The sequence below is a fragment of the Rissa tridactyla genome, chromosome 6, assembly GCF_028500815.1.
Source record: "Rissa tridactyla isolate bRisTri1 chromosome 6, bRisTri1.patW.cur.20221130, whole genome shotgun sequence".
Lineage (NCBI taxonomy): Eukaryota > Metazoa > Chordata > Aves > Charadriiformes > Laridae > Rissa > Rissa tridactyla.
The window spans coordinates 44908067-44931455 of NC_071471.1; the positions used below are offsets into that span (position 1 = coordinate 44908067).

The 23389-nt window shown below is 42.5% G+C and overlaps 1 protein-coding gene across 1 annotated transcript in view; it reads right to left on the minus strand.

The window, feature by feature from the left end:
- TSPAN14 (tetraspanin 14) overlaps window positions 1-22780 on the minus strand; it is a 43983-nt gene extending 21203 nt beyond the window's left edge. The window contains exons 1-2 of the mRNA XM_054205589.1: window positions 22427-22780; window positions 5278-5375 (exon numbers count right to left, since the gene is read on the minus strand). Of these exons, the coding sequence (XP_054061564.1) occupies window positions 5278-5358 (81 nt within the window). The 5' untranslated portion in view covers window positions 5359-5375; window positions 22427-22780. The remainder of the gene's footprint in view (window positions 1-5277; window positions 5376-22426) is intronic.
- Between the last annotated feature and the right edge of the window lie 609 nt (window positions 22781-23389).

Below are 23389 nucleotides of genomic sequence, written 5' to 3' on the forward strand. Positions count from 1 at the left end.
CTATGGGGCCACGTGAATGGGAGAACAGGTAGCTGAGAAACAGCAATGCTAACCGCAAGTATTCCCAAAGGGCGAGTGAGCAAACCAGCTATTTCAGAAGAGGGGCATTTTGAAATTTGCCTTTCACCAGAATGTCTATGATGTGTAAGAAAGAACGAACTGGAGTACTCAATTCACTTCTATGCTATAGAGTCATTTAAGCCATACACTGCACAAAAGGTTAGATGGAAACATACACAGAGCAGTTCAACTGCACCCCTTTGAACAGGAAACTGAAACTAGTAACCAGCATTTGGTCATTTCCTGCTTTAGAACTGAGAAGTCTACATTATTAACATATTGCATCAAGCCGCAAGCTCTGCTCAGGAGACATAGGCTACTGACACCAACCCACAGACACCATGCACAAGACCACTTAGCTTAAGCACTAGCTGTTCCCAACCACACTTTGAATTTCTTTCACTACATTATTAGCATCACCCTACTAAATGAGAAAACCATTCTAATTTGTTTCTCAAATCTAGGGTGCAGCTAAACATAATTCTTGCAAGACAACCCTTGCACACAAACTGATTTTGGGTCAGCCTGCCTCAAGGTCTGATTAGAAGCAATGGGAATGCATTCCTATTGCGCTCAGTTTTTGTAAGCACAAGATGTTACTCTTACAGAGAACACTTTTCCAACCCCCTGGACAATCCTATTTTACATCATAGCTCCACCCATGCTGGTGCAATCAGCAGGCTACAGCGCTTCCTTCCTACCCTTGTCTCTTCCCAGACTTTTCCTCTCAGGGTCAGGAAACCACCTGGTGGTGGATTCTTTCCCCTTCCTGGCACAGCCTCATGTTTTAGATGTTCCTAAAAAACAACATACACTACAAAAGCTAAGAAAATCTTATGCTAGCCTGGGTCTTCTCTTACTTCTCAAAAATGAGAAATGAGCTGAGAATTCTTTTCCAGAACTTAAGAGAATTTTTGCCTTTCATCATCACGTTCAGGGCAAAAATGACACATCTCCTATAGCATGCATGAAGTTTCTTTTTTTTTTTTTTTTCCTCCAAAAACCCTCAAGAGACACACACAAAACTACAGAGCATTAGAAGTGAAATCAAGATGACAGCAGCTAAAAGCTATTTTACACTCTCTCCTCTCAACTCATCTGAGAGACAGTGAGTTCACATGCAACCTAAAAGGCTTTGGCAGAGCACACATGCAATCCTTCACTAAAATAGCTATATCCTGGCTGAGGTGCAATTCTTGGACTACCCAAAAAAATCCTTCAACTGGAGACAAAGAAGCAAGCATCAGAGACAGGTGATTGAGACACCTCCTTTTATTCCCCAGGCCTTCCCAAGTGCAGGCTAGAAGGCACAGAGAAATGCTGCACCCCAACACAGGGCACCCCTGCACTCTCCCTGGGGTCACTCATCCACCCCCGCCTCCTTCCTCCACCGGGGCTTTCTCAGGACTCAATTGCAAAATGACTCGGAACAGAAAGGTGCTCTTCACCTTGTATTACAGCAGCCTTTTAATTTCATTATGACAAATGAAGCTATTTGGGGAAAAAAAAAAAAGCTTTAAAACTCAAAAGTCGGTCCAGTCTTGCTGTTAATAAGGTAATTTCACTTATACTTCCGAGCACTCCCTGCAGGACTGTCTTAATGGTTGCAATACTGCCTCATCACTACTCATTAAAACAAGTGTACTTTGAGAAGTTAAATCTTATTAGCATGCTTAAAAAGCAAGATGAATATAAAGTTATCCCACATTAAAATGCCTAGAAAGACACAGCCTCCTTATGACCTCCATTCCCTTTAAAAGGGAAAGCCAAGTGCAAAGAATAGAGAAATGATTTTGCTAGCCAGTCCTATAAACTAACATAAAGTCAGCAGAACTGAACCTTCTATTGCCAAGTCATCTATCTGGGAAAAAAAGATAAACTACCTTCCAAAGAATGAAGATTTACATATTTCTAAAGGCTGATAAAACTGTGAGCTTGCCATTGTTAAAATAGTCATATTTGTCCTGAGTTCAATATTTTGTTCCACCCCAATCCATGTGAACCGTATTTGAAACATGACACAAACTGAAGTAACAACTCAATAAAAAGCTTAAATATTCTGTAAACTAAGTCACCATATGCTTTAACTTTAAAGCTTATGCAGTCACTGATATTATCTTTAGAGCTACAATGGGGAAGTCAACATGCATCTTTCATAAGCATTACACAAGAACAAATGCAACTCCTTATTTACAAGCAAATTACTTGGTTGTGAATAAACTGTCATGAGTTGAGACACAGGTGGGCTAACGTAATACCTCCAGTAACAGCTTAAATGGGCAAAAGGCTGTCTGCACACTTATCTAAATATCATCCCTCATACCAATTATATAGTGGCCACCCTCACTAACACAAAACAAGCTACTAAAAAGCACCTGTCCTGCAAGCCAAGGAAAGCAAATCAAGACTAACATTCCCTCCTTAAATGCTGCTTTTTCAAGTCATGGCTACATTTCCCTTCTGGTTATTATCAGGTCAGCCTGATAATAATTTCTCAGTAGAAGCCTCAGACCATCCGTTGAGCAAGCTACCAAGACTACTAGGTACCTGTTCAGAAAACCAATTCCTTCAGCCAACACATCAGCTGACACATACAAGCTGCATTTCAAATTCTCCTCAATTTTTCTGCATCTCTTCTTTAAAAATGATTCTTTAAGGAAGAGAAAAAAAATCCTTGGATCTTCATCATTAATTTCAAGAAAATACAGTAAAAAAAGAAATATGAAAAAGGTGAAATGTAATGACTCTGCAGGGGGAAAAAAAGAAAATAATCAGAGATAAAATTAATAATTCTTGATAGTCTTCCCAGTAGAGAAGAAAAAAAGACAAACATTTTTTCAAAAGTTATTTACCCATCAAAAATTGCAATAGACCCCACTTCATGAGACACTCACTAGAAAGAAAGCAGAGTTCTAGAACAATCCTAATACATTCACGAACAAAAGAGTCTGACAGTTTCTCATGTATCCCACACACTATCTGCTGAAGAGCATCCACCCAGTTCCAAAGTGATTTCTCTGAAAACCAGAACAGCTTGATGAATATTCTTCTTATTGCACCACACTCCACTACAGGTACATGGCAGCTGTGGTATATAGAAGAAGAATAACTACAGAGCTGCTGGCCTTTAAGCACATACTTTTTCAGTCGCGAGGCCATGATGGGAAACCTCATTTGCCGGGGGGTGGGGGGGGAAGTCATCACTAGAGAATATTTGCATTATGGCAATATTGTGGCCAATTAACCCTTACTGAAAAAAAGTTTCTACACAAGCCACACGCATCTTTTCTGTCCTGCTATCCACAAAAGGATAAACTCCCTTGAGGCTTAATGCTACAGTGTCATGTTAAAACATTGCACTAGTAAACAAGAAGCGGTAACAGTAGCAAAACTTCAACAGCAATACTCAGACATTGCAGTCTCAGTATTAGTTGGCCTTCTAACATTTTTATTAGACTGAAGACAGCAGAAAATTGATGAGTAATAAGCTCACAAGACTCCCAGCTCTTCTCTTTGGGCAGTGATTTCCTAACCTACAGGTCTTGCCTTCAACAGAAAATCAGGTCAGGTGACCCCCAGAAGTTCCACCAAACCTATACTTTTTTATGATTCTAAATTAATCCAGAGTTTTGTCCATTATACATGCAGCTTTCAAAAAAGCTTGTTTACTGCCTTAAATACTGCCAAAGCATCCAAGATGTGCAGAAACACCAACCTAGTTTACCAGAAGTTTATGTGGGTTAATCAAGCAAAATACCAAGCCATTATTGACAAATACAAAAAAGATTCTGCAGCCTGCAATTTATGTTCAGACAATAAACGCCTTATTTTACTGAAGTTCAATACAGATTTGGGTAACTATTCCATATATCTTAAATTGTAGGTTGTGAAAAAATTGACATGGTTTAACGAATCACAGTAAATAAATAGAATTAATATAGTCTTCTCTAGCGAGACTACTGATCTCAGACAAGTCAAGATCAGGAGAGTCAATTTTTACTCTTAAACAAGTTCCTTCAGCCACATACCATACTACCATTCTTGCTAGCTGACCTTTTCGACCTTGAAAAAAGTCTAAAAATCTTTAGAAGTGGTTATCCATACTAAGAAATATTTCAACTCTGAATCAGAACATTAATCCAAGCTGCTCGCACCAGGCAAGTCACTGGATCTGCACTTCTCCATGACTACCCATGCCTTTCCATGACTGCAGTTTTCACGCCTTCAGGTGCAAACTCCCAACTGTTTGGTCTGCAAGTTCTGAAAAGAATCATCAAGTTTATCTGAACTGCATCCTTATCTTCACTTCTCCCTCACAGACACGTTAACTCTTTCTAATGCAATGCTATGCACTAACTTTTGCATTGCCTTCTTTTCCAAGGTAGTTAGGTGCTTCAGTGATCTTCACCATCATACAAATCTAAAACCACACACCTGTTTTTGTACCCTTTTCACGTTCACAATTCTAAACAAACATTATAGGCAGGCTAGTCCCTAGCTAAGTATTTCAAGACAGTATCAGACAATTTTGTTGCCCACAGAGCATGACATTTAAGATCTTGACTATGTTGTAATGCCAGCTGTTGACACATCTCTGGAGCAGTTCCTTTCTTCTCTTCTGCATAGTGTATTTACAGCTACACCACCCCAACACAGAGACCAAAGATGATCTGAAAGGAGACATTAGAAGAGACTTCTTTTAACAGGGATGCAACTTAACATACACTTAAGTGCACTTCAGAAAGGTAGCTTTAACCTTTGCCTACACACAACCAGTATTTAATGGCCTCCATCGTTCAAAACACAAAGGCCTTGTCAGCAACAGTAGAGACTATACTGTTTTCTTTTGTCAAATCCTTCAAGCAGATCTTTCCTTTCTCCATTAAAAATGAAATAAACAAGAAAACCAGTTTTATATGCTTCAATCCTTTATCTTCACTCAGAAGGTAAGATAGGAGGAAGGGACAAGGAAAGGAAAGATTGTAAGGAATTATCCATATCATTTTCAGTAATAATTACTTTCTTACTTGGGATAGGCTTGTTCAATTCCAAAACACCCGGACATACCATAAAAAGCTTTACCTGAAGAAGACCACTTACCTGAAAGCTTCCTGCCTTCAGGTAAGTATTTCAGCCTATTATCTCGAAGAAACATGCAGGCACTTAATAAAACTGAGATATGCCTAAACTATTTCTGTCTCTACATTTTGTACTCACCCAGAAGACAATGTTGTAGCTGAAGAGCAGGTATTTGTACCAACAGCTGACTTCTGCATTAGAATATCGGTAATAGTGCATCTTCTATAGCACAGCGTCTGCACAGAAGAGAAATGATGAGAAGAATTAGGCAGTGAATGATTTTAAGAATAAAGGATTTTTTCCATATCTCTTTTGCTTTGTTGAGAAAGGGACTGTAGTAACCTGTATCGTATGCCATTCAGAAGTATGTGCAAAGTCAGCTCAGAAATTTCTGCTGACCATAAACTCCCTTTAAGTATTTGTTGCTTAATAATCCTATCTTCTTTAAGCACCCTTAAGTGGCAACAGGGAGGGACACCCCAAAAGGAAACTAGCTATACAGTTAGCCTAGGAAGATCTGCATCAGCAAGTCGAATTCATCTGCCTTCTCACTCCTTCAAAACCATTTTACTTAAACTGACAGCTGCTTGGACTTATGCAAAAGTCTAAACACCCACCCTGTGGATTGCACATCCAACAACCCAGCTAGAAGTGGTTACCTGGAAAACCTACAGATTGCCAAATACAATAGGCAGTTCTACTCTGTCTTTTCCATACTTTAATGTTTCTTTACCAAATCAGTCTCCCATAAAAGGTTTTATTCCCAAGAACAAAAGCCTCACCATTAAACAGCTAATCTGCTCTGCAGAGTTTGTTTTTTTGGCTTCCTTACATACACTAGAGATAAGGTTCAATTGAAACTGTTGCTCAAATATTTCAGAGAACTACAGCTTTTCAGAGTATCATAACTAAACCACCTCTGCAGAAATGCCATGCATAGGAAAAAAAACAGAGCACAAGCTGTTAAATCAAGAGCTGGAGCAGGGAAGACAAACACTCCCGCAGCCCTCGCATTCTAGAGAACTGACCACACAAGTGCTGCCTACGACAGACAACAAGCAGTTCCACATTTCAACCCTCCGCTCACTTGAGGTAAATGTCTTCCTCCCATAAAATGTCAGTGAAAGGCTTGCAACAGGGAAGCAAGCATAGAGAATTTTCAAACACCTCATGACTAAGAAAAAGACTTCAAGGACTATGCTGACCCGGACAGTCACAGACAGCATTCAAAAACCAAGCCTACCCATCAAAGTCTGAAACCAAGCACCATGAGTCCCTTCTTGGTCCAGACACATCCCCTGTCCCTCTTCAGCGCCCCACAGGAAGTTTCTTTACTCCACAACCAAACAGAAATAGTTTTCAGAAATACAGAGACCATGTAACAAATATAAGGAGGGTGTATTTTGGTAGAATACTCCATAGCTTTAAGTAGTTATGGAAAAAAACAATTGGAAAATCACATGACTTAGCACAACAAAGCAAGCCACACTGCCCAAGTCACAGAAGGCAAAGGCAGGGACTGGGAGAATGAAAAACTGCCCACTGTAGGAGAAGACCAAGTTCAAGATAATTTAAGGAACCTGAAGGCACACAAATCCATGACACCTGATGAGATGCACCTGTGAGTCCCAAGGAAACTGGTGGATAGTGGCTTAGCAACTTCATCCATCACATTTGAGAAGTAATGGCAGTCTGGTAAAGTTCCTGCTGACTGGAAAAGGGGAAATAATACCCTCATTTTCAAAAAGAGAAAAAAAGGAAGACCTGGGGAACTACAGGCCAGTCAATCTCACCTCTGTGCCCAGCAAGATCATGGAGCAGATCCTCCTGGAAACTCTGCTAAGGTACATGGAAAATAAGGAGGTGATCGATGACAGTCAACATGGCTCCACTAAAGGCAAATTGTGTCTGACAAATCTGGTGGCCTTCTATGATGGGGTTACAGTGTTGGTGGATAAGGGAAAAGCAACTGATGTCATCTACCTGGACTTGTGCAAAGTATTTGACACTGTCCCACAGTGAGACATGGATTTGAGAGATGGACCACTTGGTGGATAAGGAATTGGCTGGATGCTAGCACTCAAAGAGCTGCAGTCGACAGCTCGATGTCCAAGTAGAGACCAGTGACGAGTGGAGTTCCTCAGGGGTCAGTACTGGGACCAGTGCTGTTTGACATCTTTGTTGGAGACATGGACAATGGGACTGAGTGCACCCTCAGCAAGTCTGCCAATGACACCAAGCTGTGTGATGCGGCTGACATGCTGGAGGGAAGGGATACAATCCAGAGGGACCTGGACAGGCTTGAGAGGTGGGCCCGTGCAAACTTCATGAAGTTCAACAAGGCCAAATGCAAGGTCCTGCAAATGGGTTAGGACAATCCCAAGCACAACTACAGACTAGGTAGGGAATGGATTGAGAGCAGACCTGAGGAGGACTTGGGGGTGGTGGTTCATGAGAAGCTCAACATGAGTCAGCAATGTGTGCTTGCAGCCTAGAAAGCCAATTGTATCCTGGGCATCAAAAGAAGCATGACCAGCAGGTCGAGGAAATATGAATACTTTATAAATACTTATAAATACTTAAAGGATGGGTGTCAGGAGGATGGGGCCAGGCTCTTTTCAGTGGTGCCCAGCGACAGGACAAGAGGTAATAGATACAAACTTGAGCATAGGAAGTTCCACTTAAACATGAGGACGAACTTCTTTACTTTGAGGGTGGCAGAGCACTGGAAGAGGCTGCCCAGAGAGGTGGTGGAGTCTCCAACTCTGGAGACATTCAAAACCCGCCTGGACGTGTTCCTGTGCAACCTGCTCTGGCAGGGGGATTGGACTAGATGATCTCCAGAGGTCCCTTCCAACCCTATGATTCTATGAAGGTGATTCTACCCCTTTACTCTGCTCTGGTGAGACCCCACCTGGAGTACTGCGTCCAGCTCTGAAGCCCCCAACATAAGAAGGACATGGACCTGTCAGAGTGAGTCAAGAGGAGGACCACAAAGATGATCAGAGGTCTGGAGCGCCTCTGCTACGAGGACGGGCTGAGAGAGATGGGGTTGTTCAGCCTGGAGAAGAGAAGGTTCCAGGGAAACCTTATAGCAGCCTTCCAGTACCTAAAGGGGGCCTACAGGAAAGATGGAGAGGGACTCTTTAACAGGAAGTGTAGCAATAGGATGAGGGGTAACGGTTTATAAACTGAAAGAGGGTAGATTTAGATTAGATATGACAAAGAAATTCTTTACTGTGAGGGCGGTGAGGCACTGGCACAGGTTGCCCAGAGAAGCTGTGGATGCCCCATTCCTGGAAGTGTTCAAGGCCAGACTGGATGGGGCTTGGAGCAACCTGGTCTAGTGGGAGGTGTCCCTGCTCAGGCAGGGGGGTTGGAAGTAGGTGATCTTTAGGGTCTCTTCCAACCCAAACCATTCTATGAATCTATAAGATCGCAAGATTTGCAGACAGAGAATAATTTCTGCTTTTTTCAAGCTAAGGTGGCTTGCATGCGCATAAGAGGAGTTTTCAGATCCTACTGAAAGTTGGTAGGTATTACACAAGTCATACTGATCCACTTGACATGAAGTAGATTAATTTGTATATAATAAAGCCTGACATCACCTAAGTAGCCTTCACGCATACGCTACTTACGCAGGTTGCTTAAAAACACATTACCCACAGGTGACTCTAGATTCATGCACCTGGACAGACACATTAGCAACAGAAAAATCACTAAAAAGAAGGACAAATGGAGTACAACCAAGTTAAGTCAGAACTAAAACTTTTTTTTTCCTCAATAGCCCCAGTAAAGGGACTGAACACACAGAATGAAGTACTTAGCTGGCTTCAGAGAAATGAGAGTCTAGAAAATGATTAAAGGATATATTGCACATTCTTACAGAAACAATACCTGCAAAAAAAGTGGTGAACATTCACCACTAACACCTGAGTATATTTCCACAGTTCAGATGCTGATTTCCATACATTTTTAACCAAATATTGAAAACAAGGGGTTTTTGCCTTCCAACACCTTGTCTTACGACTAGGTTCTAATGCTCACATTTATATCAAAAATGCTCATTTATATCAAAAACAATTAATCTTTATTAAAACAGAGAAAATTGTACTTTATGGCAGTACAGGCAGTGACTGAAAAGGACTTTCCTAGATGTGACTCAGTCATATACGTTAGCTGAGTTTTGCAATGTACGTTCCTAAGATGTAGACAGTTTTGTTTCCTCTTGCTCTGGTTCAGCTTTACTTACTGACCTTTTCAACCCATCCAGCTTCACAGACAACATTCAGGAATGTTACTACAATGAGACACAGTAAAGAAAACCTGTTGAAACACCACTCTCCTGACATGCTTTTCTAAGCCTGCAGCTGAGAGAATACAAGAGAAGGAACAAATGCTTGGTTTTCCCAACTTCTTCATTTCAGTCTCTAGTTCCAAATGGCAATTTATATTTCAACAGTCAATAGTCATACACTTGTCCAAGTCAGTAACTCTGATGGGTCTAGGGAACAGACAGAAAAGAGGGGACACTAGGAGACAACAAAGGAACTCTACTAGTCTGAGCAGAGTTCAAGACTCCATTTGCATCAGTGTAAGCCTGTATTACAGCAATACACTGGCTGCCAGTGCAAACATTCTCTGGATACAGGTACACAGAGGATTCCATCACCATTCTGCCTCCCTCCCTGCGAAAATTAGGATCCTGGCAAAAGACAGGAGCAGCAACTGATGCACATACTAGTAATAAGAAACACTGCTTTTGCTGCTGCTACCACTACAAAAGAGGAGGCAGCAAGTGGCATTTAGCTAGCACATCATTAAATTCCATAAAAATGGGCTTCTACTAGACAAGGAGGCTTAAAATATAATCTGAGGCAGAAAGGCAAGCCTAACTTTTCAGGATCAAAGCCACAAACATAGTCTGAAGTCTTAGTTTTTGTTAGGTTGCCCTCCCTTGGTATTGGGACTTATATCCATCCTACTGTTCAAGTCCAAACTTCAGTTCAGTCCCAACATTCACAGGAATAAGAGCATCTGAAGTACCCTTACTGATAAGCACCATTCCCCACGCACCTCATTGTTTTGACAACCAGCTTGTAAGACATTTCTCCCCACTTCCCTGTACAACTGGCAAGATGCCCCAATCAATACCAATCACAGTATTTTCACAGAATGAAAAGGCAAAATGCTTTTTTATATGCTGTTGAGTGACAGGCAGTTACTGGTTCCTTGTTGCAAGAAGCCGTCCTGTAACAGCACAGGGCTCCCCAGACAGATGTTGCCTTCTGAAACATCTGCCTATACTAAGAGCAGATTTGACTTACTCTCTAAGCTTATCCTCATCAGTTTTTCGTCTCTTCTTGACAGACCACTAAACACCATATGGAGTATATCACTACTGCTATGGTAGTGACATTCTGACATAATAAATCTAACGTGTAAGTATGTCTGACTTTTTACCCTAACCTTACAAATAAAGAGACCAAGCAATCCACTCAAGGCCACACAGCTACCTTTCCCGTGTTTATACTAAAAGCAGTTATGTTTCCTAACGTAGGAGGCATCTGTTACCAGTCTAGAAATCTGCTACATCAGTATTTCACTTAATTTACATCACAGGCTACATAACTATGGTTAGGCAATACTACAAAACACTCAGAAGATTAAAGTAGTATGTGGGCAGCATAGACTAGTAACTTTCTCTACTGTGTTTCAGACAAAGCAAGTCACATTATGTCAGCTGACAGTTATCACCCACTCATGACAACGGGAATTTCTAAAACTTAAATACAGAGCACTGCTGCTTTGGCAGAATATATAATTTCGTCTTGGTATTTACAGCTTTAGTGAGGGGAAAAAAAATGTAGTTGTTTATCAAGAGGCTACTACCATTTCCAAAGCACTTCTTCACCCACAGATTCCACTCTTACCTTCAAAACGCTACAGCAGTGATATTCAGTCTATAGATTTTAACACTCATAAAACAGAAGCTGCAGTATGTTAGACAATCTAATTTGGATGTGCAGGGAAATCCTCACAGATAAGATGTTAAATCTAGAAGAACAACTGGAGCACTAATGCATGTCTCTAGATCTAGGTCACAAATTTTCTTCTCAGGGGGCATTAATGTTACACGGCAGACCTAAGTCACACGAAGTTCCAGGTTCAGCCAGCACTGATGCAGTCCTGATCCCCCTTCCTGCCCCCTCCTAAAATCCACAACCATTAATCATCCCACTCAGCAGAGCAAACAATCACACAGCAAATCTTCAGATCAATCCTGTGATGTTGTACCACACTCCAAGAAGAAAACAGTTTTAGGCCTTCCAATTTACCTCCCCAGAGCTCACACAAATGCCAGTGTGGGTGCAGTCAGGAGGTGGCAGGAGAATAAGGATGGGAGGCCAGCAGCAGCGCTAGCTTCTGAGAGTGCTCATGGAAACCCAGCACCCCTACAATGCCAGCCTACACCAGCACCACAGGCTACACCACACTCGACGCTAACACACTGCAATGCATTAAGCGGGGGAACAGGGGCAGAACTGAGTGAAGAGAAAACAAAGAAAAAAAAGATTTCATTTTGTCAGCTGTTGGCTGCTCCCTCATCATTCATCTATACGAAGCATCAAGTCTATATGAAGCTGGTAAAGCAAATCAACAAAGTCAAAAGAACAACGCACTAAGGAACAAGAAGAATTTTTAAAATACAGCAAGACATGTACTTTAGCCTATCATTTGTTTTGATACAACTACTTAATTCCATTACTCCATCAACAACAAATCTCTATCAGAAAGCATTAGTTCATTCATTTAAGACACAGTGCCATTAAAAATAACTGTCATATTCTTTGGAGGTGCTAAATCAATACAGGGTTTTTTTGTGAAGTTGAAAGTAAGACTCATTCCTGACCAGGGACAGGTCAGAGATTTTTCATAGGATGTTCTGAAAATGGAGCAACTGAGAGGATTGCTCTTTCCACATCCCAGGGAGGAGGTGACCACCGAGGGAGTCTCAAATGTTCAGTAAAATACCTGGGTGCTGGGCATCAGATCTTCATGTGTAAGGACTGAGCTGGTGCAACACAAAGGCGAGGAAAACTGACAGGATTTGGAGCTCTTACAGGCCACTCTGTTCCTGGAAACAGAGATAGTAGCCCTGCAGATGATTCAGGAACTCCCTGCAAGCATGTGTCATCTTTATTTTTGTAATTTTGTCTCCAAGGAACTCTGACTGGAGCCTCACAAAGCAAATACAAGCTTCTCTTAAGGAATACGAGTATAGTGTATTTACCTCTGCTGCAGTCCATAAGACCAGAGAAATATTTGCTCATTCTTAGAGAAAACATGAGGATTATTCAACAAAAGGGTATTTTTAACCTGAACAACTCATGATGCAAGACAGATATTGCTAATCCATTGTTATCCCTGTTTTACTAGAAAAATAATGGCAGATAACAGATCTCTGAACTCAATGGAAAATGTGACCAAAGCCAGACAGATTTCTTAAGATTTCATCTTTTGGGGTTCTTATTTCTGCAGCATGCTGAAGACTCAAAGTCCTCAAAGTATTTGAAGAATATTTCAAGCACAAGTTGCTCCAATACAAACTCTACAAAACAATCCCTCAGAGCAGATCCAAGCCCCTATACATGGGAAGATTCTCAGGTTTCAGTGACCAGGCTTTATTCACCACTGCACAAATTGTAACTTAGGAAAACACACCAGTGCTCCCAAACCCAAAACAAGAAAGCAGCGATTCAGAGGAGCTCCACTCAAGCTCTATAGACAGCTCACACTGAAATTATGTATGTGCTTTTGGCCAAGCCACTACTTTCACGTGGATGAGTTGCATCTGAAATACCATGTAAAAGTACTCTGAACTTAGACTACATTCAGAATATAGACACCTTAAATTCTGAAAAATAATCTACATGGGCATCAAGAAGCATCAACTCTTTACCTCTTCTGAACTGCCCACTTGACTAACTTCACCAATACTTTGGCACAAAAGCTCAATGCTGCACAACTGTAATTCAACCTATCATTCATGGGATATTTTCAGCTCCATTTGGTTTCTTAAACTAACAGAAATACACTAAAGGAAGACTTGAAAAGACAAGCAGAATTGAGGATTGCTCCCACAGCATTTAAAAAAACAGTGACAGAGGACACTAACTTAGCTGTTATAACAATTCCACTTTTCACTGTTCTTCACACCAAGCTACCAAAAGATATAGTTCGCTGGCCTTGCTTTCACATGTTAAAGTCTTTATTCCTACTTAGTTACAAAAGCTACTAGTAATGCTAAAAAAAAAAAAAAAAGCCAAACCACCACAAAAACAAAAGCAGCTCCAAAACCTCCCAATTTTCATTTGTACAAACGAATCAGAATAAAAACAAATGACACTGTAGAACACAAGTATTGACCATGTAAATTCAAACTGCAAATATTTTTAGTTATTGACACTGAGGAGAGGTACAACTCTATTCAGCTATGGATTGAATTTTACTAGGTTTACACTACTTCTGCTCCACTGACCTCAGGTTCACTGAAGTAATAAGTGAACAGATAGAGACTTTCTGCTCCAACATACAACAGTGCTTGACAAAGGCACCAGCTAAAAGGCACAGAACTCTTACCTAGTTCAAGAGAAATCTGCTCAAAGCAGCTGACTGCAAATAAAGTGTATACTCCATATTCTGACTCAGAGCAAGAGAGAGCGCAGGAAGCAGAAAGAAAAGGAAATGTCAGAAGTAAACTGAATTCAAACACCAGCAATTTTCCAAACATGAGCATAAGAATGAAAGACCCTAGAAGAGAGAAAGGCCTTTTTGTAAGCTGTCAGGCTCTTTATTTTTATTTATTTAAGAATGGCAGGCAATAGCAGAAGCATAGGATATAGGGCCTTCACTTCACATCCTCCAAAGTACTATGGGATAACCCATGCTCATGCAAGTTAAAACTCAGACGGACTACACCAGAATAAGTGAAACCAACACTAGACATTGTCACTACAGTTCAATGGATAGCTCATTAACATCTTGGGAAAGTTTGGAAAAATCTTTCATGTCTATGAAAATTTTCTTTAAAAAAAAAGCTATTGACCAATTTCACCTGAACAAGAGTTTGCCTGCGTTTAACTTACTTAAAATAAACAACAAATTACAAGCTATGTCTTCCTTGTACTTTGCAGAAAGTTCAGGTATTGTGAACCACATAGAAGTGTGTCAGTCATTCTGACCAGGAGTTTATTCACTCTAGGGAGCAAAGCCTGTTAGAACAAGTAGCCAGAATAATCTTAGCTGATCAAAACTCCTCAGCTGCTTTCTACTACCTCTCATGAGAGCAGATACATACCCACTCCCTGTGACATCAACAGTAGCAAGGCAAAACTCAAGGTCTCAAATTAAAGCAAGCATGTAATTTGACTTTTTTTTTTCCTTCCAACAGAAGGTTTTGGAACCCTTACAAAGTAAATATTTTGAGGAGCCAGAACTTCCAGTTTGGGGAATAATTTTATTTCTATTTAGCGTTCAGGGAATAACTTTATTTCTATTTAGTCAACCAACAGTAAGAGAACCTATTCCATACATGTTGTCTGCTCCCCCCCCATACCTCCATGCAGACCAAAATGCTTCAAGAACAGAACAGGTCCCCCATTTGCAACATCACTTTATATCACAAAATAAGTCATAACTTAGAGGAAAAAAGACAGGAAGCCACCAACTTTCTTTGCTGACAAATCCACTCTTTCTTCAGAGAACGTTCTGAACTTTTAGACATACTGTGGCTTTCCTCCATTTCCAGGAATGCCACTTGATCAAGTTTCTAGTTACATTTCTGTCAAAAAGGATATGCCTTTGTTTCCTTTTTTCACTAGAGGAAAAAAAGAGGAGACTGATTATAGTAATTTACACTAAAGAAATGATGAGCATATAATTTGTTTTGGGTTTTGTCTTTTTTGTTTGTTTGTTTGGGGTTTGGTTGTTTCTTTTTTCCCTAAAAACATTCCTTGCTTCTGGTATAACATGAAGTCTGTCCACATTCACACCATATTTCTTAGCCTCTACAGTGAACGGTCCTATATATGTGTTCGTACAATATATAAATGTATATTATGTATAATAAAATAGATATGTATTTTAACAATTTAAACCAGATCACGGTATCTCTTAAGTTGTTGAAGAATTCCAGCACTGACATCTGTTCTCTGGCAATGAGCATGCTAAGAAATGAATGCATTTGTCTGTACATGTTACATTTATCATCTGTTCTGGTTAAATAACGCTGTCTCCTTGTCATGGAGACATGATGTAGAGCTGAATCCATACCAAACCCAATTTTTTCTCCCCTCCCACCCCAAATAACAGGACCCCTGCTTGCAAACAGCAGAGGAACACTCATTCTAGATGAGGCACTCTCCCAGCACCACAGGATATTACTCACTGGGGGGATGGGGTGCTAATGTGTGTTGGGTTTGGAGACAATGCTTTCAAAGCTTGCTTTCTTTTGCTGCCCTCCACCTCATGCACCAGTTGCATTCACAACACGCTCAGAAGAACCTTATTTTACCTGCTGACCAGGACAATCACCAGTTCACAGGTCACAAGAGAAAAATAGCTCTTTGTGGCCACGAAGACAGCTCAACAACCATGTAATTATTCTTCCTACCAACTGATTTTCTGGTAAAGAAATGCACTTGTGCAACTCTCAAAAACCAACTAGCAGGTAAACCTCTAACACAACACCGGAAAACATTACAGATGTGACAAAATGACATTCACCAAATACGTCACGATCCTAACCACTGCCAGCTCTTTAGCAGACTAGACATCTCAGCCCAAAGATATAGAAATAAGCTAACACTTCAGGAGACGCAGCAGGTAGGTTCGCAGAGCGCCCTGCACACACTACTTCAACACAAGAAAAAAAAGAATAAAAAGAGACAGAGACCAAAGCTGATCCAGGCCGCCAAGCTCATGCTTGAACAGCTCCAGCCCTTCCCCCAAAGCCAGTGCTCAGGCGGGTCGTGAGAAACCCTCGACTGTCTCACTGGAAGACTCTGCATCCGCCTCAGGGGAAGGAGGAAAAACAGGCTTTCCACCTCTCAGGAGTATGCCAAGAACAACACCGTGTCACTAAGAGATCAGGGCAGCAAAGGCTGTGAAGTGACACCGACAGAGCTCCTTCCAACACAGATGTCAGTCTACACTAGCTAACAGCAAAAGCACCAGCAGAATCAGAAGGTTCAGAGGTTAGACACAAACACTTCCTAATCCCTGCCTTTAATAAAAGGAAAAAAACAAATACCTCCAGAGAAAAAATAAAATAAAATATGAGAACACAGGAAACTGGCATCTTAACAGGCTGACAGCATGACTGGTTACACAAGCAGCACAGCTCAGAGAAAGAGAGCTGAACACCACCTTCCCTTCTCACTTGTCCCAGCTGGACAAAGTCTTCCAGTAGTACTCCCTTCTGCTGTGCAGAAGCAGACAACTGCTATGACCACTTTGTTAAAATACCCTTTGCAACCTCAGCACGCTGTACACTTTGCAAAGAAAGGCACTTTGTTGTCTTCTGTGAGTCATCTCACTAATTGCCTATCTATTAGTTTCAAGTCAGACAACTTTTTAGATGAACCTTCCTCCTCCACTGGCTTGGCGTGCAGACAGAATTAACTGAAGACGCAGGGCAGGGTAGAAAGCTTTGCTGTTTTTACCCTTTATTATATATAGCTATACCACTGCATTCATATTCCACACAACATTAAGTACTTCCCTGAGCACCATTTAATAACAAATTGTTGAGGGGAAAGAAACGTGCATCAAGAGAATCACCTCGATATCCCAGTAGTCGGAAGCCTGCTGTCACATAGACTCCAAAGTCCAACATCTCGGGTGTCTTCCTTCCCATTCAAGTCACTTGAGGCTATTCCCTTTATCGGCTGTTCCAGGAGTTTCCAGATGTCACTGTACATGTTTAAGCACTGATTTTATACCCCAAAGCAAGAGTAGACAGCTCTCACCAAGCAGAACAAATCACGATTTCTTTGAGATATTAAAATTCACAGCATTCAGCTGCCTCTGAATACTCTGCTTCGTTCTGCTTCCTGTAGCTGCGACTGCAGCAACTGGAAGCTGCCTTGTTACCTCCAAGTCCATCAATTATTTAGAGAAAACACCTTTCCAGAGAGACTCAAGTATCAATTATTTAGTCTTTGAGCAGGAAACAAAAACGTCTAAAACAGGAAAAAAGATTTCTGGAAAGGGCTGTTGGGCCACGTGAACAAATTTGGTTTTGTACCCTAGCAACCTGTCTGAAACAGAATGAAAAAGCCAAAATAAAATAACCCATAAAAAAAAAAAAAAGCCAAACGCTCATATGCCCACACAAGCTCAGCAAGTACCTGACTCTATCAGAGCCCCAACTACATCAGTGGGGCTTCAGCACAGGTCTTCACATGGAAGACCTTTATCAATTTCTTATAAATGCCTGCTCTCTAGACTGGGAGTGTAAAACAGAAAAGCTCCTTTGTAACACCAGGACAAGATTCAATAACACTTACTGCAAAGATCAAGAGGAAGCAAAGCCATATGTTTGTTACATCCTTGCCTTTCACGTTCAGGTTCAAATTAAGGATGAAGACGGCCCTAAGATTTTCAGCTTTTGCACAGACTTCTAAAAACAAGGACACAGAAAACAGCTCTCAGAAGAAACACATATAAGCAGGCACTCTTGATAAGAGCAGAAAGTCATTCACTTACACATATCATTTATGAGTTTTACTACAAGAAAAGGGATAAAACACCGTTGCTTTGCTCCCAAAAAGGAAGAGAGAGACAGGAAACACTGAAGCAAAACAAGTGCTAGCTCCCCCCTTCCAAATGGGGGCTGATGCACACTTTGAACCAGAAAGGAAAATAAACTTGCTTTTAAACTCTGCTAAGAGCCCTGGGTTTGGATAAAGTTCCTCGTGCAGTCAGCATATTTTATTTTTATTTGCTATAAGTTTTTTGCATAAATGATAACAGAATTCAAGTGTGAATAATCAAGCAGAACGATACTTCTCTCTCAAAGGGCTTCAATTCCAAGATTTGTGTCAGATTGGTAAAGAAGGTCAGCAAAAGCCTGGCCGTTCAGGTCAGTGGTTTCAACTGCAAACATTGCAAACCCTTATCCTGTCAATATTTGAGGATCATCATTCTCTGCAAGTTAAATCCTGTACTGTAATTCTCAACAGTGAGATGCCTAAAATAGAAGAATTTACCCAACGATCACTTTTCAGCTCACTGACCATACTGAAAACAAGTTTTGTTCAGTCATCCAGAATAAAGAGAAGCTGTTTTACAATGCAAAAAACCCAAATACAAAATGTTCAACTATATTTAAGTAATTATATTGTGGCTGTTTTCAAAACTAAGTCATCTGAACCTAGACGCTTCAGTTTGTTCCACCTCTTTTTTTTTTTTCTTTTGATTGCTAGATTAAAACCAGATCTCAGCCTTTTTTGCAGTGACCTAAACTATTAAACTTTAAAACCCACACATATCTAACCTTGATGAGCTTTGCTCTGATCATCTCTGACATTGTTCTTAACCTTTCCTTTATCAGATGCTTTTAGCTGAGCATGAGCCAAAGGGTCAAGGAGAAGGATCCTTTTCCTGCCCAGGCTGCGCTCAGGGCTGGAAGGCTGTGCCAGTACCCCCACAAAAGCTACCAACACTACAGCTCTAGAAAAGCCATTGATTTTAGGACTGTGCAATACTAATGAGGAAGACACATGACCATCCCTTGGACGTACAATCAGAAGCCACCTGGAAAATGATCGTTGCTTAATTCCCCCTTAGCCTGCAACATTTATTCTGAAGTAAAGAAAATTCTTGTTTGAGAGTTTGATTTACTTTATCTGAGGTATTTAAGCTTAAAGCAACATGAGAACCATAGCACATTCATGGATTTTGCCAAAGTACATAAGTCCGTTCTACCAGAAACAGGAAGTTTTGACCCAGAAAGGCACAGCGCAAAGCAGCATGGCACAAAGCCCACAAGTAAAAACATTCTTGATTCACATGTGATTGAGGCATAAATGTCTCCTTTGTCTGGTGTCTGAAACCCACATATTTTACCATACCCCACCCAAGTGGAAATTTTTTTTTTTGTAAAAGCAGAAAATGACATAAAGGGAGGACCTGTAGGAACAGTTTTGACAATAGCTCTGTGAACTCTGCTTCCCCCACACACACACCTCAATGAGACTTCTCATCTAAAACAGTGAGATTAGAACAAGAATTTAATTTATTCACGCTCAGCAGTGCTCAAACTGTGACACACCTAATGCACAATGGGAAACTTGATAGAAGACTATGAAAATTAATTGTAGGCGTTTGTCAGCAGAAAAATCCCCCTTCCCCACTTTCACACCCTCCAAACATCCATTTACAGGCAATGGCCAACTGGCAGCCGCACACCAAAGCTTCATAAACTAAATATAACTGCCCTTTAAGAAAAATCAGAGGTCAGCCTCAAGACAAAACAATCTATAAGGGATCAAAAAGCATACTCCTCAGTTACTCATTAGAAGTTAGCCTACAATTTAAACCTCCTCATTCAGATCATCAATACATTTGCATCCGGACATGACCAAATTCGTAACACACAATTTTCTTGCTACATGTAAGAGTAAGAAGTTCAACACTGAAGAAAGTGCCCCATTTAGATAGCATTTTAGGGCTCAGAGCAAGGGCTTTTTATGATCCTTTCATTCAGTGTTACAAGGCCTAAAGCTAGCCCAGAACATACCCCATTTTAGTCCTGTCAGATACGTTACCTATATGAAGGCTCTTGCACAGATATTGCTCCTAACAAAAGATAATTTTTTTTTCTTTTCTGTGCCCGTCCCATTCCCCACCACCACCTTCCCCCCGCAAGGGGGCAGGGAGAAGAGGAAAGAGGCTTTAAACAGGAAATCAGCGTAAGATTTATTATTCTACAGTGCACTAAATGTCAGGAGAAGCCTATGCCCAGAAACAAGAATAAGACTCAAATGAGGTTTCTTCTGATTTGGTCTTCTTACCTGGTGACTGGAGATAATGTTTCAACACAGAAGCAGCTAACTGGATCAACTTACAATAAATAAAAGTCATACAGAGCACACCAGACAGAGAAGAGCAACTTTCCATGATTTTGATTTAGTTCTAGACCTCACCTTTTGCAAGACCATGTATGAAAAAGATCAACAAAATAAAGCAAAATGTCAACCACATAACTTCCTTGCACATTGTTTTTCAACACTATTATAAATATATTTCCAAATTTTTGGGAAGCTATTTCCAAAACCTGATGTTTCAGTGACACTGTAATTTTGAACATGAAAATCTTTTAAGGACAGACAATATCACTGTGTTCTTCCCTCCCCATCCCGCAGTAACAGAGATAAAAGAACATACATCACACCTTAAAAGTACCTTCTTCCAGTGTCATTAGCCAGCGGATAAAGAACACCATTCCAACAACACAGGTGTCCCAGATTTGCTTAAAATAAACAACTAAAAAACCAAAAGCTGCAAAATATTTTCCCCTACAGCTAATTCTGACTTCACATCGATGACTAGACTTGAATTCACACCTGATCCCTTCTCTCCCCACACTCTCCTCTGTCCAGCAGATATTGGTAGCATCTCAAACATCCACACCCAAGCATTTAAAGTTTTACGCTTTTATTGTAAGTGTGAAGTGGCTCAGGAAGTCATAAGAGCACGTGAATAACGATGCCTAACTTACAAATGGAAATAGACAGAAAGCTATCCCACTGAGCATATATGAACCCGATATACCCTGTACTTCCATTTTCTAGCAACTGGTTTCCTTCTATTTTATCCAGATCTCTGGGTCACAAGCTTTATGCCCCTATTAAAAAAAAAAAAAAAAAGCAGCGCAGCAGTACTGGAAAAATCTTCCCTCCACCACCACCTTTGAAGACTTACTAAGGAAGGGAAAACCCAACACAAGTATCTTATTTTTACAGCAGGTTTTTTTTTTTATTTAGAAAGGCTCGAAACCGTATCTCACACACTCAGTGGAGACTTGGTGGTTAAGTCAGACATATGCTTAACAATGTCATGCAGATAACTCTGAAAGCGTAAAGTTCTGGTTTGTTCTACACAAAAAAAAAAGAAAAAAAAGCCAGTACAGAAGTTAGGCAGGTGTAACGCCATGGGTCCTGAATAATACCAAGCTTTTTCTAGCTTAGCTTAAACTTTCTCCCTAGAAATGCACAAGGGCCATTCCATCCTTAAAAAAGATAAAAGTTTACAAAGGGGAAAAAGTTTACAAGGGGAAAAAGGTTTCCCCGCATAAACTGTGCATAATACATATTACTTGAACTCTCCTCATTGGGTCTCTATGCAGCAGCTTCTCGGCAGCGTTCTGTAGCAGTCACAGGCCAGAAATAAAACATTCACCTGAAACTATGAAGACAACCAGGTAGAAGGTAAATGGCCAAATGGGAACTGGTGATGTGTTAATTATCCACCCCGGATAAACACCCTCCCTGGGACCCCACAGGAGCCCAAAGGGGCCCGGACACCAAGCACAGCGTCACCTGAGGTGAAACGGACAGGCCTACTTCAGCAGGAAGCCGAAAGGGTGTCAGAGAGGTCCCTCACTAATGCAGGTTACACGTAATTAAAGTTACAATTAAAGAAGAGTTACAGGCCTCAGCCCTCGCACAGACAGAGCAATTACTTCTGCCAACAGCAACGCCTGGGCTGAGGGTAGACAGTGACACGGTGGAGTACAGAGCCGGCAAACACCGCCCTGCGGCTGCAACAGCCCGAAAGGCCTTTTTACTAAAAAAAAAAAAAAATTAAAAATATTGTTTTTTCTCCCTTGTAGCACCTCACTCAACGAAACAACTTCGCGTGAACTCCCAGAGGAAGCCTCGCCCGGTCTCTCCGGCTTCCTTTAATGGATAAGGACAATGGCAGAGGCTCGCCATAGCCCCACGTTTTCGGGAAACTTAGAAAGTCTGAGGGCTGCTGCCCGCCCCTGCCGAGGGAGGGCAGCCGGGCAGCGCTTGCTCCCCGCCCGGTTCAATGGCTGCCAGCCCCCAGGGGATGTTGCTGGGGAGAGGCGTGCTCCGGGAGGGGGGGACACAAAATACCGGTGCTTAAAGACGGGGAGGGGGGAAGAAAGGGCATTCCGTGCGGCGGGGAGGCGGCGCGACCCCCGGGGCGGCTGAGGAGGACGCCCGGGCCAGCAGCGGGTCGGGCAGGGACTCACCGGGGCAGCAGCCTGCTCGCCAAGTTTCACCAAGTTGGGAGGAGGGCGAGGCGGCGGTGGTCAGCGTACTCGGGAGTCCCTCCACTGCCTCGGCTAGTCCATGGACGCGGCGCTCCCGGACCTTCCCCGCCCCAGCGCGGCTGGCCACCAGTGGCAGGGTTCCCTCTCCGCCGAGCCGCCCCGACGCTGCCGGGGGCCGAAGTAGCGCGGAAATGCCCGCCCGCCCCTCTCGGCCCCGCCCGCTCCCCGCACGCAGCCGTGCTCCACACAAAGGGGACACGCAGGAGGCCCAGCTCTCCCTCCAGACCCCCGGCCCTCCGGGCGGTTTAGCCGGCTATGGCCCCCACAAACGTCCCCCGAGCCGGCGGGGGAGCCCCGGCGCCCCACCAGTGCCCCCGAGGCCGGGCGGAGGCTGCGAGCCCCAGCGGCCCCCGCCCCGCCCCAGTGGCGGGAACGGCCGCCCCTCACAGGCCCTCCGCCCCCTCCCCGTGGGCTGCCCTCCGCGGCCCTCTTCGGCGGCCCAGCGTGGGGAGGCCTGTGGCCGCTCACTAAGGCCCTCGGCTTTTTTTTTTTTTTTTAATTCTAGACTAGTTTTCTGGTCGAGATGGCGGCGCCCCCCGCCCCGCGGAAGAGGCTGGGGAAGCCGGCCGGCCCCGCCCCCGGGCCGGGCTGAGGGAGCTCGGCTGCTGCGCGCCCGGCCCCTCGCCGGCGCGTCCTGCCTCGGGGGCTCTCGGGGCGAGAACCGGCGTGTCAGGGGCAGCGCTTTGGGGGCAATGCTGAAGGCACAATCGAACTTTACCTGCAAAGCCAGAAGGCGAAGGGAAAAAAATGAAATAAAACGACCCCGAAGAGTATTTTGAGTCTTAAGGCGTCCCAGGGCTTTTAAATCTCGAGGCGCTGGGAGGATAGGCGGGAGGGGAAGGAGGGGCTGACTGGTGGTTTTTAATCCCATGTGGTGAGGAA